Source organism: Lepisosteus platostomus, chromosome 25 (genome assembly GCF_059453375.1).
Source record: "Lepisosteus platostomus isolate fLepPlt1 chromosome 25, fLepPlt1.hap1, whole genome shotgun sequence".
Taxonomy (NCBI): Eukaryota; Metazoa; Chordata; class Actinopteri; order Semionotiformes; family Lepisosteidae; genus Lepisosteus; species Lepisosteus platostomus.
In genome coordinates, this window is record NC_142635.1 from 5,024,966 (window position 1) to 5,041,749 (window position 16,784).

General features: G+C 48.1%; 3 protein-coding genes across 3 annotated transcripts; all 3 read left to right on the forward strand.

Annotated features, from left to right (window-relative positions):
• The first annotated feature begins 1,720 nt into the window (after positions 1–1,720).
• On the forward strand, positions 1,721–2,425 carry LOC148640879 (histone H2A). Its single transcript, XM_088619068.1, has one exon. The coding sequence runs from the start codon at positions 1,886–1,888 to the stop codon at positions 2,270–2,272; it is 387 nt and encodes a 128-aa protein (XP_088475194.1). The 5' UTR covers positions 1,721–1,885; the 3' UTR covers positions 2,273–2,425.
• A 665-nt stretch (positions 2,426–3,090) lies between these two features.
• LOC148640880 (histone H3) lies at positions 3,091–3,501 on the forward strand. Its single transcript, XM_088620117.1, has one exon. It carries the CDS (start codon positions 3,091–3,093, stop codon positions 3,499–3,501), a length of 411 nt encoding a protein of 136 aa, XP_088476243.1.
• Positions 3,502–9,160: 5,659 nt separating this feature from the next.
• On the forward strand, positions 9,161–9,737 carry LOC148640881 (histone H2B 1/2-like). The gene has a single exon (XM_088619394.1). The coding sequence runs from the start codon at positions 9,196–9,198 to the stop codon at positions 9,568–9,570; it is 375 nt and encodes a 124-aa protein (XP_088475520.1). The 5' UTR covers positions 9,161–9,195; the 3' UTR covers positions 9,571–9,737.
• Positions 9,738–16,784: the final 7,047 nt, after the last annotated feature.

Genomic DNA, 16,784 nt, shown 5'->3' on the forward strand with positions numbered 1-16,784 from the left:
TCAGGTGTCAAAACAGAAAATAGAAAATAGCCACCTGAAGAAGGCTCCACGGCCGAAACGTTGTGTTCTCTTTCTTCTTTTTTTCAGCATGGAATAAACCTATTACTTGTTCCCTTGCAGCCTACGCATGCTGACGCAGCTCCCCACCTTCATGCAATAATGCCAAAAAGGCTTATGCCACGCTGAAAAGTACAAAGAAATACACATTTTGGTTGTTAAGCCTTCTTCCGGGGTCAACGATAAATTCGTTTTATTCTAAAAATCTCCCTCTTTTTTTCTTCTTTGTAGTGATGTCGTATTGTTGACCGTCCTGTTGCACGCTCTTGTGCGGAAATGGACGCTTCTGCATCTCATAAGAATGTAAAATTTAAAAGGCGTTACAACTGAGAGGGGGCTCTTTGGCTGGTCAAGCCCTTTTAGTTGTTATTAGTGAAATAAACAATGTGGGAGGAGCCCAGACACAAACCTCAAGGGCATTACTATGCAGCTCGTTCCATACTCCTGCAGCCCTTTGTGTAAAGAAGACAACTATTTTCTGTTTTAAATGGCCTCTGCTTCGTGCTTCGTTGTGGAAATCTCCATTTTCTGATTCTGACGATTCTCCCGTGTGGAGAGTTTGGTGAGGTCTTTGAAGCTTATGAAAGTGGAATTAGCCTTTATTCAAAGTCATTCCATAGCCTTTCTATTCTGTGATTCAGGTTTGAGAGTTATAACTGCTTTTAAGCTATTTGTATGTTTTATTCTTTATTAAGTCCGTGCCTGCTGGGTTCTATTTTACTCCCCACCTATAGGTGAATTGTAATTTACATTAATTACTCACTGGTTATCATTTCTATAATTAATTATCAGAGGGTAATGCGTGTAAATGGATAGGTGTTTTTTTTCCTGATATAGGAGAAAATAGAAGAAACAATTAAACTGGATTGAAACTGGTTCTCTGGGTCATGAACCTCTCTTGTACAGCCAGTAATAATAATAAATAATAAACTTATTTTATATAGCGCCTTTAAAGGTGGCTTCTCCAAGCGCTTTACAGGATGACAATAACAATAACAATAAGAAGACTACAACAATAAATAAGAATAATACACAAGATAAGACACAATTACAATTACTTCCTGATTGGGAAATGGTAGTAGTAGTAGTAATAATAATAATAATAATTGCTTACACTTATGGACACTCCACTCAAAGCGCTTTACAGGTAATGGGGATCCCCTCCATCACCCCCAGTGTGCAGCCCCACCTGGATGATGCGACGGCAGCCATAGTGCGCCAGAACGCTCACCACACATCAGCTCTCAGTGGGGAGGAGAGCAGAGTAATGAAGCCAATTCATAGATGGGGATTAATTCATAGGAGGATTATTGGTAAGGGGCAATGGGAAATTTGGCCAGGACACTGGGGTTACAGCCCTACTATTTTCGAGAAGCTCCCTGGGATTTGTAATGACCAGAGAGAGTCAGGACCTCGGTTTTACGTCTCATCCAATGGACGGCGCCTGTTTACAGTATAGTGTCTTTGGCACTATACTGGGGCATTAGGACTGTGGCTCTTCATTTACATTAGGGGGTTTGACAACGCAATTTCGTGTCTTCATACCCTCTAGTCACAGGTAATTTATGAATATTTATATTAAAGCACGACGAGTCCCAGTAGGGATGGTGAAATCCCCTGAAACTCCTTTCAAATTTCCGAATTTCGCTGCTGCCTGCTGATTGGTGACACCGGAAAGCAGGAAAGCTGAGACACTGCTTCGCAACTGGCTAGAAAACTTCTTCCAGCTGCACCAATCAAAGCGAGCCGTGACTCTTGAAAAGCGCGGCTGCAGCGCACTATTTTTTATTGCTGGGAGTTTTCGCTGAGCAGCTGAAGAACACACAAGATGAGCGGCAGAGGAAAGACCGGCGGTAAGGCCAGAGCCAAGGCCAAGACTCGCTCTTCCAGGGCCGGACTGCAGTTCCCTGTGGGCCGTGTCCACCGGCTGCTGCGCAAGGGAAACTATGCCGAGCGGGTCGGCGCTGGAGCCCCGGTGTATCTGGCCGCGGTGCTGGAGTACCTGACCGCCGAAATCCTGGAGCTGGCTGGCAACGCCGCCCGGGACAACAAGAAGACCCGCATCATCCCCCGGCACCTGCAGCTGGCCGTCCGCAACGACGAGGAGCTGAACAAGCTGCTGGGCGGCGTGACCATCGCGCAGGGCGGCGTGCTGCCCAACATCCAGGCGGTGCTGCTGCCCAAGAAGACCGAGAAGCCGGCCAAGAGCAAGTAAACAGCCCGGCAGAGACCTCCGACTGACCCCGAACCCAAAGGCTCTTTTAAGAGCCACCCACAGCCACTTGAAAAAGAGCGATTTCTATCTTTCTTCATGTAATGGCGATATTTGTGAATATGTCGTAGCACGTGTTTTTTCCCCTGAGGTTTTAGCAGTGATGTACTGTGGCTCAAAATCACAGCCCCTGTGTGGACGAGCGATTTCTGTTGCGCTCGCAATACAGTTCATACAATCATTTTCTTTGTTTAGTTCGTTCAAGTAGCTTTCCCCTTTTAATTATAAACGAGCAGAGCAGATCAAACCGGGTGCCTTATTGTACTTGTAATGGGGGTTAGAAGATTGTTCTTTTCATTCACATTATTCTATCATATTTATATTATTTTATGACGAGCTTTTAACACCGAGCTGTCAAGTTAAACCAAAATCGGGGTCCCTCAGCACAACACTCCTTCCCTGAGTCACAGGATGCCCTTTTACACTATAACAGATATTCTATTTAACCTCGTTCTAGTAAATTATACTATTTCATGATATAATGGAAGTATATTCTTGTCCTGGATTATTATAGTTAAAAGAAATCAAGGTCCTTGACAGGTTATTGATTTCTAGGTATAAAAAAGCCTTTATACTTTGATTTGATCAAACAAAGAAGATCGGAGAGGGTGTATGAACTGCGCGCTCCTTCTCAAACTATCCAATCAGCGAGAGGCTCCCGGGGCCGTTCAGCCAATCAGGACGGGGCTGCCTGCGCATATAAACCCGAGTGCGGGCTGCTGCTCTCAGTACAGTGCTGATTGTGAAGAGCAGCGAGGAAGATGGCGAGAACCAAGCAGACCGCTCGCAAGTCCACCGGCGGCAAGGCGCCCAGGAAGCAGCTGGCCACCAAGGCTGCCCGCAAGAGCGCCCCCGCCACCGGCGGCGTGAAGAAGCCCCACCGCTACAGGCCCGGCACCGTGGCTCTGCGGGAGATCCGCCGCTACCAGAAGTCCACCGAGCTGCTGATCCGCAAGCTGCCCTTCCAGCGCCTGGTGAGAGAGATCGCCCAGGACTTCAAGACCGATCTGCGCTTCCAGAGCTCCGCCGTCATGGCTCTGCAGGAGGCCAGCGAGGCTTACCTGGTGGGGCTCTTCGAGGACACCAACCTGTGCGCCATCCACGCCAAGAGGGTGACCATCATGCCCAAAGACATCCAGCTGGCCCGCCGCATCCGCGGGGAGCGCGCTTAGACACGGACCGCCTGCTGCAGCATCTTTTCCCTTGAACACAAAGGCTCTTTTAAGAGCCACCACAACACTCGAGAGGGTTACATTATTCCAGTATAGTCTGTACGAGGCACAATTCCCGTCTGGTTAGCGGATAAGTGAAATCCCTACCGAGAAGCGGTTTTCTGCCAGTTCGCGCACGACTACACTGCTGCAGTTAACCAGCGACACTGTCGCGGAGTATGGAGTATGTTTTGAAAATGCAGGATATTGGAAGTTTTCTGTGGAATTTCGGTGTTAATATTATACGAGTCTTTACTATAGAAAACGGAGATGAATGATATAAAAATGTCAAACTGACCCTCTGCTGTGAAGGCTCTGCAAAACATTTAAATATTTTTCCATTGATAGAATTAAATACTCAAATTCTTTTTGTGAGAAAGAGCAGTTGCTTTAACTGAAACAGTTACAGGACCGGTAGAAAAGTATCTCCCCGTTTGTAAGGTTAAAGCTGAACCAGGGCAGAGCTCCTGGGTGCAGAGACCACGACTGTCCAGCAGAGGGAGCAGGAGAGTGTGGATCGGGACACGCTCAGGGGAGAAAAACAGGACACGTTTGGAAAACGCTCTGGAAAACAAGGCAAAAGTCTCTAAAATAAGAACCGCAGTTCTAAAAAATGAACGATTTCAACTGTGGATCTCTGGTGAGTTTAATTATTTCTTCTTGCTGTTTGATTGCGGTTTTAGTGTCGGGTCATTAATAAATAGTAAACGTGCTGTAGTTTTTCTCAGTAGAGTATGGAGAGGTTGAGAGAGGTGAGATTCCAGCTGTGATTTCTGAGCTTGATTTGTATTTTGTCTGAGACGAGTTTGGGCAGGGTGAATTGGGGGTGAGAGTTCAGCTGTGATTCCTGAGCTGTAGTTTGTCTACGATGTGTTTGGATAGTCTCAGGGATTGAAAGTCCAGTTGTGATTTTTTCTGTGTGCTGTATTTTGTTTTAGAACAGTTTGGGGAAGAGTGAAGGAGGTGTGCCCATTTGTGAATTCTGTGCTGTAGTTAGTCTCAGAATAGTCTGGGGAGGAGTGAGAGTCAAGCTGTGATTTCTGTGCTGTAGTTTGTGTCAGAAGAGTTGAGGGAGTAATGTACAGGCATTGAGAGCAATATGTTTCCCTCCGTACTGTTGTCCCTCCTGGGTGTACAGTACTGCACAGAGCCAGCAGGTCCCAGTCCGCTGGGGTATACATTACTGCACAGAGCCAACAGGTACCAGTCCTCTGGGGTATACATTACTGCACAGAGCCAACAGGTACCAGTACGCTTGGGTATACATTACTGCACAGAGCCAACAGGTACCAGTCCTCTGGGGTCTACATTACTGCACAGAGCCAACAGGTACCAGTCTGCTGGGGTATACAGTACATTACTGCACAGAGCTGCAGCACTGCCAGGTGGGCTAATTGAACCCAGAGCCCCAGTGCTGTGAGGTTGCAATGCTAGCCACTCTACCAGCATGCTGCCCTCTCTATCAGCTCATAATCCTTTCTTTTCCTTCACCCTGACTTCTGAAGTCACAGCCCTGACTGCCTTCGGTAAGACTTCACGTTCCTCCCGGGTGAAGCCGTGTCTCCAGCTCTGTGCAGCGTCATGACCCAGCGCTGTGTGACAGGTGTGCTGGCAGAGAGCAGAGATCCCTCTCATCTGAAGATCTCATGAAGCAGCCACTTACAGGCCCAGGTAAGACACTGCTTGACAGCTTTATAGCTGCTCATCAAGTATCTTAATATCAACACTGGAGCATAATGTTGATTGTGTGATGAGAAGATTCAGCAGAATATATTTAAAGAAAATGGTCAAACCTGTAGATAAGTGGATGAACAGATACAGATTTCAACAAGTTCACAAATTTGGGGAAACTTCTGTTGGAAAAACCTGACATTTATTTATGCATCCTAAAATTCAAACGCTTCAAAAAGGAAGCGGTTCACAGAGTTGTAGGTTGTGTGGAGGGCAAGTAGAGAATCACTTACACATAATCCTGTCCTGCCTGGAAATTCAACAGTACAGGAAACCTCTACATTAACCCTTAATAATACAGTGAATTTAAACATGCTATTCCCCGTCTCCCTGGTGTGTTTGGGTAGTTTTACTTTTGATTACTTGGAAGTAAAGGGTAGATTTATACTAGGTAATCCTTTTAGCTGCCAGTAAGAAAACAATCAGAAGAAACTGGGTTTGCTGGAAAGCCCCCAACATGTGAACAGTGGATCAGTGCTGTGAGGGAGATTTCTGTCAAGAAAAAGAACAGCTTTCTCTCAGGTTACAGGCAGAGAGGTTTAGCAGATACTGGTGAGCCTGGATTGGATTTACAGCCTCACTCAAACTTGATTTCATTTGGTGAAAGAAGATGAACCAGTCTTACGGTGTGGATTACGAGCTGTCTGTTGTGTTTTTACTGACTAGTTAGATTTCCTCCATCTATACTGGCACAGTTTAGAGAGTTTACCACATGGAAACATCATGTCACAGTCAGATGGAGGAGGACAATTGTTGTGTCGTGTTTAGGCCTTATGTGTGTTTCCTCTTGTTGGTGAATAAAAAGCCTGTGAGAATAACCGTTGGAAGTTCTCTGCTGTAATTCCAGGTGTTGTGGGAATTCTGCAGTTCTGTTCTGTTGGAGGCAACAATACTGATAGGACTACTATAACTTCAGCACTTCACTCAGAGGATTAAAAATTTGCCTCAAAGACTCGGCACGTAACCTAGGCGTTATATTAAAGACTCTCATTTAATTCTCATGTTAAAACAGTATCGAAAACATGCTTCCTGCAGTTAAGAAATATTGTGAAACTAAGGTAGTTTCTCTCCACTCAAGACACAGAGAAATTAATACATGCTCTTGTATACAGCAGGTGATGGGCTGGGCACCATCTGAGTTGGATGCTGCATCACTGCCGTGGATCCAAGAGGGCTCCAGCGTTTTACCCTGATCTGTAAAACATCAGGGATTTAAAATCATAGCTGGAAAGTGACAGATCTCTGATCCAGACAGATCAATAGACACACATGTGACAGGCAGGGATAGATTTCTCCAGGACTGTGTGAAATAAGTCAGACAAACTGTTCCGGACTGTGGCAGAGAAGCACAGTTAACAGAATAGTGTCTGAAAGATCTGCAGGTAAACTGCTGTGGAAAACAAGTTCATTTCCAGCCACAGAGTCAGTGTGTCTGAACCAGCAGGTGATGGAGGACGAAATAAAACTGATCTGAAGACAAAGAGAAGAACACAGAAACTGACAAACTGAAACTAGAGTAAAACATTTGTGATGAGAACATGATTTCAGTCAGCACACGGCACTGAACCTTTTGGCTTGATGAAAACATGTTCAGGAAGATCAGAGAGAGGGAGACAGGTGTTCAGGCACCTTCAGCACAACATCCCACTGAGCCTCATTCAGAGCTGGTGAGAGTGTCAGTCTGGCCTGGAGCTGGTGTCTGTTGGGTCACTGAGGCTCAGGGCCAGGAGCTGGACTGGATACAGATGACATCACGGTCAGTGGAGCACAGCTGGAAACTGAAAAGGGCTTCATTATAAACAGCCTCCATAGACACTTTTAGCAATATCTCCGCCTGGTGGCCACACTCTGAAATGTGACCTTCTGAAATGGCGTTTTTACAGTGTTACTGCAACTTTAAATGTCGACATTTGAACTGATTGGAGTAGTTCAGGTGGGTAGCCGTTTCAACATGCGTAGGCTGCAAAGGAACAAGTAATAGGTTTATTCCCTGCTGAAAAGAGAAGGGAGAAAACACAACGTTTCGGCCGAGGAGCCTTCTTACAGTGTGAGCTGTGTGAGGTGTGCTCCAGTGTAACAGACAGACAGTATCACGGTGCTCCAGTGCAGCAGACAGACAATATCACATTTTTCCAGTGCAACAGAAAGAAAGTATCACAGTGTTCCAGGGCAGCGGACAGACGGTTTCACAGTGCATAAGGATAACAGTGTTACAGTGCAGCAGAATGTATCATGGTACTTCAGTGCAGAAGAAAAAAAGTATCACAGTGTTACATTACAGCAGACAGTATCACAGTGTTCCAGTGCAGCAGATATACAGTATCACAGTGCTCCAGTGCAGCAGATATACAGTATCACAGTGCTCCAGTGCAGCAGATGTGCAGTATCACGGTGTTCCAGTGCTGCAGACACGGACCGCCTGCTGCAGGATCTTTTCCCTTGAACACAAAGGCTCTTTCAAGAGCCACCACAACACTCGAGAGGGTTACATTATTCCATTATAGTCTGTAGGAGGCACAATTCCCGTCTGGTTAGCGGATAAGTGAAATCGGTACTGATCAGTAGTTCTATATCCTATTTCGTTAAAATCACATTCGTGTACAACTACACTGCTGTAGTTAACCAGCAAAATACTTCACCCCTTTTGCTGTTTTTTCGGCGTTCCTGTAAGTACATTTGAAAGCGTTTAAGTGCATGAAATGATTTTAATGATACAAGGACGATCACCATTAAAGCCCCATACGCTGTTTATTTTGGTGTTTGTTCACAATTAATGGGATGAGATCGGTCTACATCTACACGGGATATTACAGCACCTCGGGTCGCATCAACATAAACACAGGTGGTGACATAAACATTGAATACTCGAGGTCTGTCCTCTCCGGTGCTGCTGTGGTGGAGAGCTCTCCGGCAGGGAAGAGGTTCCTGTGCAGTCTGGGCTGCTGCTGCAGTCGGAGAGGAGGCGGGCTCGTGTGTCAGCGCGCCTCCTGTCTCAAGCAGGTCCGCTCTCAGGCTTGAAAAGAGAAGCGCCGCGGCTGCAGCCCAGCAGTGTGTGTTGTGTTACTAACTGATAACTTGAAGATGTCTGGAAGAGGAAAAGGCGGAAAGGGACTCGGGAAAGGAGGCGCTAAGCGTCACCGCAAGGTTCTCCGCGACAACATCCAGGGAATCACCAAGCCCGCCATCCGCCGCCTGGCTCGCCGAGGGGGAGTGAAGCGGATCTCCGGGCTGATCTACGAGGAGACCCGCGGGGTGCTGAAGGTGTTCCTGGAGAACGTCATCCGCGACGCCGTCACCTACACCGAGCACGCCAAGAGGAAGACCGTCACCGCCATGGACGTAGTGTACGCGCTGAAGCGCCAGGGCCGCACCCTGTACGGCTTCGGCGGCTAAACAGGAGCGGAGCTTCACTGCCGGACCGGACCCCGACGTATCAACCCAAAGGCTCTTTTAAGAGCCACCCACCTTTTCAGTAAAGAGCTGAGATCTTAACTTGAAAGCAGTGCTGAAGCTCAAAAGTATTGTGATACGAAGCTGTTGGTTGTTCAAGAGTGATTTTAAGGGTGCTTAGAATATGGCCAAGAGTCCTTTTAACTTCCAAGTTTGCACAAATCGCACATTTTACGCTGATCACATTCTTTACTAGAGTAGGGGACATAGGCGGGATTTTAAAAAGTCTGCACGTAGTGCTTTCATTTAAGTTCGCGGCCAGAGGGGGGAGAGAGGCGCCTGCAGTCAGAGCGAGCGGGTCAGACACTCAGTCGTTTGAATTTCATTGGCGCAGAGCGCAGCCAATAGGAGAGTAGCTCTCTCGCTGACCAATGAGCCGGCTTCTTAGCTGAGCGAGCTGATTTGCATGCGACCTCTACAAATAGGGGGCTGCATAACGCGCAAGCATCATTACTTTATGCGCAGTGAGTGAAAATGCCTGAACCAGCGAAATCCGCTGCCAAGAAGGGATCCAAGAAAGCCGTGACAAAGACGGCCGGGAAGGGCGGCAAGAAGCGCAGAAAGACCAGGAAGGAGAGCTACGCCATCTACGTGTACAAGGTGCTGAAGCAGGTGCACCCGGACACCGGCATCTCGTCGAAGGCCATGGGCATCATGAACTCGTTCGTCAGCGACATCTTCGAGCGCATCGCCGGCGAGGCCTCCCGCCTGGCGCACTACAACAAGCGCTCCACCATCACCTCCCGGGAGATCCAGACCGCCGTGCGCCTGCTGCTGCCCGGAGAGCTGGCCAAGCACGCCGTGTCCGAGGGCACCAAGGCCGTCACCAAGTACACCAGCTCCAAGTAAACCCGGCCCGCCCGTCCCCGATCAACGAACCCAAAGGCTCTTTTAAGAGCCACCCACAGACTCGAGAAGGAGCTGTCTTTACCTTTTTGTGTGTGTGTGCATATTGCTTTTTCCGTGGTACTGTAGCGCGTTCGAGTTGAGCTTATTAAACGGAAATTTGCTTTCGACAGATTTCGTGTTGTGTGTATTTGAAGCCTGACTCGGTCCTTTGAACGACGTATTTTTTTTCATAATATGAATATGCAATTCAGGAATTATAATTTATGCCGAATTAATAGGGACTTCACGTCAAATAACGTGAGCACCAGTGCTGTTCGTGCTTTTGAGCTCCGGCAGGGAAGGGGTTAATGTTGCTGCTGCACGAATCGGAGAAGAAGGGTTCGGGCTGAATCACCCGTGTCTCAACCAGGTCAGCTTGCATGTTTCTCCTTATTTTTAGTTTGCGTTTTAACGATAAAACGCAATTGTCTGTGGATTTTAGGTATTGCTATTACAGCAGTCTTTACTATAGAAAACGGATGAATAACACGGTAAAAATGTCAAACTGACCCTATGCTGTGAAGGCTCTGCAAAATATTATTTCGAAATAATTAAATACCCAGATTCTTTTTGGGAGAAAGAGCAGTCGCTTTGACTAAGAAACAGTTACAGGACCGGTAGAAAAGTATCTTCCTGTTTGTAAGGTTACAGCTGAACCAGGGCAGAGCTCCTGGGTGCAGAGACCACGACTGTCCAGCAGAGGGAGCAGGAGAGAGTGGATCGCGTCACGCTAAGGGGAGAAAAACAGGACACGCTTGTCTGGAAAACAAGGCAAATGTCTTTAAAATAAGAACCACAGTCCACACGATTTCAGCTGTGGGTCTCTGGTGAGTGAAATTATTTCTTCTTGCTGTTTGATAGCAGTTTTAGTGTCGGGTCATTAATAAATAGTAAACGGAACGCAGGTTAAAGGAGTGAATTTAATTTGCTCATTTAATTTACTGTGTGCCTTGCTGGTTTTAAAATCTATATGAAATGGTTCAGAGGGCGGAAGAAGAGACGAACTCGAAATGCAGTTCCTTTATTCGAGAAAGGAGCGGGTCTTTATATCGACTGTAAAACGTTTTAAAAATAAAGATGTTTCAAGAGTTTGCTCACAGACTTGCATGTGAATGTTGTGCGTCTTTCCTTGCTCTCTCGTCCTGGGGGCTCGTAAAACCCGGAAAGGTGAGATTTTAGTCTGAAACTATTCTGTTTTGACTTAAAACAAACAATTCCCTTTCAGAACTCTACAAAGTTTCTAAAAAGCACAGGTTTAATAATATCCAAACCATCAAAAGATATTCTGACCCTTTCTCCAGTTATAAAATGTATTCCCCAGGCTGTTTTCACTGGTAAATGTGTTCCTCATGAGGATGATTAGCTCTTGTCCTGCAGCACAGTTCCAGGGTATTACAGTGAGAACAGTGATTATCCTGAGTGTTCCAGCTCACTGTTCCTTGTGGGTATTAGAGGTCAGAGGGCTCTACCCCAGCTCTTAAATCACTGCGTCACACCCATTCATCTGAACTCTTCTCTGTTAGAGTTCTGAGGGCTTTGCCCCAGCGCAGTGTTGAAGATCCCTGTCTGGGGTGCTGTGTCCTGTGGACTTTGCACATGAGATTTTGTTTTCCTGTATTTTCCATGTGTTTCTTCTCACTTTTGTAAGAGACCGCTCAATCTAAAATAACCCAAACACTCAGCCAACTCTGCTTTTTCCCCCTGTCAGACACCCTCATACGCAAATCTACCCGTGAGATTGGTGAGGAGCGAGAGAGGTGAGTCCACTGCTGTAGTTTGTCTCAGAAGAGCTTGGGGAGGGGTGAGAGGAGTGAGAGTCCAGCTGTGATTTCTTTACTGTAGTTTGTCCCTGAATGGTTTACGGTGGGTGAGATGGGGGTATGTGTCCCCCGGTGATTTCTGTGCTGTCCTTTGGCTTAGAAGAGTTTGCAGAGGGTAAGATATTTGAGTCCAGCTGTGAGATCTGTGCTGTAGTTTTTCTCACTAGAGTATGGAGAGGTTGAGAGAGGTGAGGGTCCAACTGTGATTTCTGAGCTTGATTTGTATTTTATCTGAGACGAGTTTGGGCAGGGTGAGTTGGGGGTGAGAACTGTTATTCCTGAGCTGTCGTTTGTCTACGATGTGTTTAAATGGGGTGAGGGATTGAGAATCCAGTTGTGATTGTTTTTTTGCTGTAGTTTGTCTTAGAACAGTTTGGGGAAGAGTGAAAGGAGGTGTGCCCATTTGTGATTTCTGTGCTGTAGTTTGTGTCAGAAGAGTTGGGGGATACAGTACAGGCACCGAGAGCACAACGTGTCCCTCTGTGGTGTCGTCCCCCCTGGGTATACATTACTGCACAGAGCCAACAGGTACCAGTCCGCTGGGGTATACATTACTGCACAGAGCCCACAGGTACCAGTCCACTGGGGTATACATTACTGCACAGAGCCCACAGATACCAGTCCGCTGGGGTATACATTACTGCACAGAGCCAACAGGTACCAGTCCACTGGGGTATACATTACTGCACAGAGCCAACAGGTACCAGCCCGCTGGGGTATACATTACTGCACAGAGCCCACAGGTACCAGTCCACTGGGGTATACATTACTGCACAGAGCCCACAGATACCAGTCCGCTGGGGTATACATTACTGCACAGAGCCAACAGGTACCAGTCCACTGGGGTATACATTACTGCACAGAGCCAACAGGTACCAGCCCGCTGGGGTATACATTACTGCACAGAGCTGCAGCACTGCCAGGTGGGCTAATTGAACCCAGAGTCCCAGTGCTGTGAGGTTGCAATGCTAGCCACTCTACCAGCATGCTGCCCTCACTATCAGCTCATAATCCTTTCTTTTCCTTCACCCTGACTTCTGAAGTCACAGCCCTGACTGCCTTCGGTAAGACTTCACGTTCCTCCCGGGTGAAGCCGTGTCTCCAGCTCTGTGCAGCGTCATGACCCAGCGCTGTGTGACAGGTGTGCTGGCAGAGAGCAGAGACCCCTCTCATCTGAAGATCTCACGAAGCAGCCACTTACAGGCCCAGGTAAGACACTGCTTGACAGCTTTATGGCTGCTCATCAAGTAACTTAATATCAACACTGGAGCATAATGTTGATTGTGTGATGAGAAGATTCAGCAGAATATATTTAAAGAAAATGGTAAAACAATTGCTGCAGATCAGTGCCTACAGTATTTTAGATTTGTCACAGCAAAGAGATTGAATACTTACAGAATGCAGCAGCTAGAATTGTTGCTAGGAGCAGAAAGTATGACCATATAACCCCCATACTTAGCTCTCTTCATTGGCTTCCTGTCAGGTTCAGGGCGGACAGCAATATCCTTCTACTTACAAGGCTCCCAGAGGTCAGGCACCTGCCTGTCTGATGGAACTTATTGTTTACCATCCAAGTCGCCTGCTTAGATTACAGAATGCAGGTCTTCTTCATCTTCCACGCATTAATAAAAAGACAGTTGGCGGTAAAGCCTTCAGTTACAGGGCCCTTAGCTTATGGAACAGTCTCCTACCCCATATTCGGGAGGCCGAGTCAATCTCAGTATTCAAATCCAGACTGAAGGCCTATTACTGCAGCCTAGTCTACTCACCCCTTACATTATAGCCTGCTGCAGCCATGGCTGCTGGTGCTGTTGTACATGCCATTGTGTGTCTCTGTGTTGGCCCACCAGGTAGATACATCTGTTCTGACCAGACTATCCTATTCTCCTCCCCACAGAGGGACATTGTGGATACAGCTATCGCTTAGGAGGATTTTGCTGGTCTACAGAGATCTGCATGGACTACTGACATACAGAAGATATGATGGATGGACTAGTACCCTTATTCATTTATTCATTTTTGTAATTATATAATGTTAGCATTCCCAAAGGGGTTGGGCAGACAGTTGACATTGGACCCCTAGAGGTTTCTTTTCTCTTTACTGAGGAGTTCGTGGTCCCTCTCCTCCGTTGTCTTCGGGTCTTGTCTGTTCTGTATTCACAAGCTGTATGGTCACTTCCTTTGTTCAGCGCCTTGGGGCAACCTTGTTGTGAAAGGTGCTATTTAAAAATAAATTGCATTGAGTTGAATTCTGCGCGTCACTCTTTAAATATCTCGCCTGTGACTTCGCCGGTTTCACAGCCCACAGTCGGAGGACAGAGGCTGCAGCTCGGACCCCCAGTCGCCACACAGGCCGTGTTCTGCTGCAGTGAGGCCAGGGGTCAGAGGTCAATAGTCCCGTGATCTCTCCAGATCCATGTGTGCCTCTGAGGGAGGAGGCTCCGAGCTAGAAGACAGCAGGGTCCTGCTCTGGGGTCTGCCTTCAGAGGGTCAGGCCCTGAGCTCAGGCCTGGGGGAGCCTGTTGCCTGGATAGTTCATTCTGGCTTCACGTGCAGGTCACCTGACCAAACGCCCCTCTGGCCGTTCGCGTGTTGCTGTGCTGACCACTGTCTAAAGCTCAGAGCTCCACCTATCCTCACTCCCCCAACACCTGCAGCCCCCCCACCCAGAGAGGGTCCTGATGAAGCCCTTCCCTCCTTTCAGACCACTTTTGCCAGGAGGATGGGCCCCCAGCTCCTCTCTCTGTGGTCTGTGAGTGATGCCCTTTCCTCCCACAGGGGCTGGTGACCCACCATCTCAGCTGAACTGCTGCCCCTATTCCTGTAAGCTGTGGTGGCAGTTTTATTGGTTTATCTGGGTGAAGGAAGAGTCACAGTGCTAACAGAGCACGAGCTGACATCACACACGGCCGGAAGTGTGGGAATAAGTGAACTCAGGTTTCATTTTTAGCTCTTTATTTACTGAACACTGGTTTTGTATTTTCAAGTTCCAAGAAGGAGAGGAGACTCAGTTCTCCTGTGGGGCGCAGCTCTGCAGGAAGCAGAGGGGAGACTCGTTGGGATTCAGGGGTGATTACTCTGCTGGGGTGTTTCCTGGAGGTTGAGACAGTAGACACAGCTCCAGTCCTCCAGCTCCTTCCTCTGGGACTCCACTCTCCAATCGGGAAGCTGCAGGAGAGACTCTCCCCAGGGGAGACCTCCTGCAGCCAGGGGGCAGATGTCAGTCCCTGCAGGGAAATGTTTACTCCCATTACTAAAGAAAATATTTTATTGCAATAATGAAAGCAATTTCCCTGTGTGAGAAGCCACATCCCTTGAGTTTCTGGTCCTGCTTTGTTTCTCCTTTCCAGGGGCTCAGGGAAGACAGGAGCTGGACTCTTCTGCTCCTGCTCTCCAGGGGTTCAGGCTGGGAGAAGAGAGGACCAGCTCCTCTCTCCACTGGCAGAGGGATGGGGGGGGGGTGGTCACAGCTCTCTCTGATCCAGCACTCAGACACTCCTACTACCAGACCTGAGGGCTGTAAGAAGAGGGATCTGAGGGCTGTAGGCAGCCACTGTCATACAGTATTGAATTACATTCGTTCACCATATTGATTAGCAGTACATTCCAGTTGCTGATTCTGTACTCAACCTGCCAACTGTAGGAGTTCTTTCCGCACTGAAGTAGCAGGTGTTGGTCATGAAACAGCTCCAGCCAGGACATCTGCCCTGGGGACGAGTAGAGAAGCAGCAGGAAGGTCAACAGTTCCTCCCCCAGCTGGAGTCCCTGGCAGCAGCTCTTCCCTGGGGAGGCTGAGCCCCCTCTGCTTGGCCAGGAGAAGCCTCTGGGACACCCTCTGCTGGGCTGGCAGCTCTGGCCTCTGCAGACAGTCCTTCCTCTCCTTCTCCAGGGGCACTGGGCAGGACCCCACCGGGCCTCTGGGGCACCCTCCTCTCTGGGACACAGAGATACTCCCACACTGCTTCTAGACACTGGGCTCTGAGCTCCCCACTGCACTGGAGACCCTGGGCTCACAGCAGACTCCTTCCTCTCCCCCTACTGATCCTGACCTGGGACAGTACAGCCCCTCCTGCTCTGGGCAGGACCTGAGCTCAGGGTCCTGCAGGCTGGAGCCAGTCCTGTCCAGAGCACCAGCAGCTGCCACACCAGTTGGGCTCCTGGTTTAGAAAGACCCCCAGACCAGTCCCACCAGTAGCAGGGAGACTGGGCCACAGCCCCACACTCACCGACAGGCTGAGCTCCAGCACACTGCTGGCTCGACTCCCTCTCCTGAGCCCCTGTGGGTCAGCTGTCCAGCCACAGGGCTCCAGGCTGCAGCACTTCACATGACCACTAGAGGTACTGTCCCACTGCCACCATCACAAAGGGAAGATCATGGCTCCAGAAAGCCTGTGAAACCAAAGAGACAAAAAGAGACATTTACAAGCTTAAACAAGAGAAACAAACACCAAAAGGCTTTCACTAAAGAGCATAAGACCCCCCAACTACTCCTTCTAACCATGACCTATCTATCCAAATCTCACTGCTATTCATTCCTGTGCCTCTGACACAGCTTTTATACAGCTCAATCCCATGTGAAAATCCTCCCAGTCCAATCAGCCCATCAGACAATCAGTGTCCACAGGTGCAGCTCTTGACACTGGAGAGTCTGACTCCTGTTCTGCAAGCCTGCAGTGGCGCCACACTGTGGTCAGTCCTGTCTCATGGCAGCCTGACAGAGAGGGACTGCGGGAGGAATATTGTCATATTCTCACAGAGGGAGATCTGCAGGGACTCAAGGAGGCAAAGACAGACAAGGGATTCGTTACACAATGATCTTACTGCGTGTTTTCAGACAGGAGCTGTATCCTGTTACAGCTGAAATGAGACATAGGGTGTTTGACAGATGTACAGAGGGGTTTAGACACAATAATCAATACAGGATCAAATACAAAAGGATCAATACATCCTTTAGCAAACTGTAGGATGAAAGTGAGTGTAAGAAAGGCCGCAGACCTCCAGCTTTTACCCCTGATCTGTAAAACATCAGGGATTTAAAATCATAGCTGGAAAGTGACAGATCTCTGATCCAGACAGATCAATAGACACACATGTGACAGGCAGGGATAGATTTATCCAGGACTGTGTGAAATAAGTCAGACAAACTGTTCCGGACTGTGGCAGAGAAGCACAGTTAACAGAATAGTGTCTGAAAGATCTGCAGGTAAACTGCTGTGGAAAACAAGTTCATTTCCAGCCACTGAGTCAATGTGTCAGAACCAGCAGGTGATGGAGGAAGAAATAAAACTGATCTGAAGACAAAGAGAAGAACACAGAAACTGACAAACTGACACTAAAGTAAAACATTTGTGATGA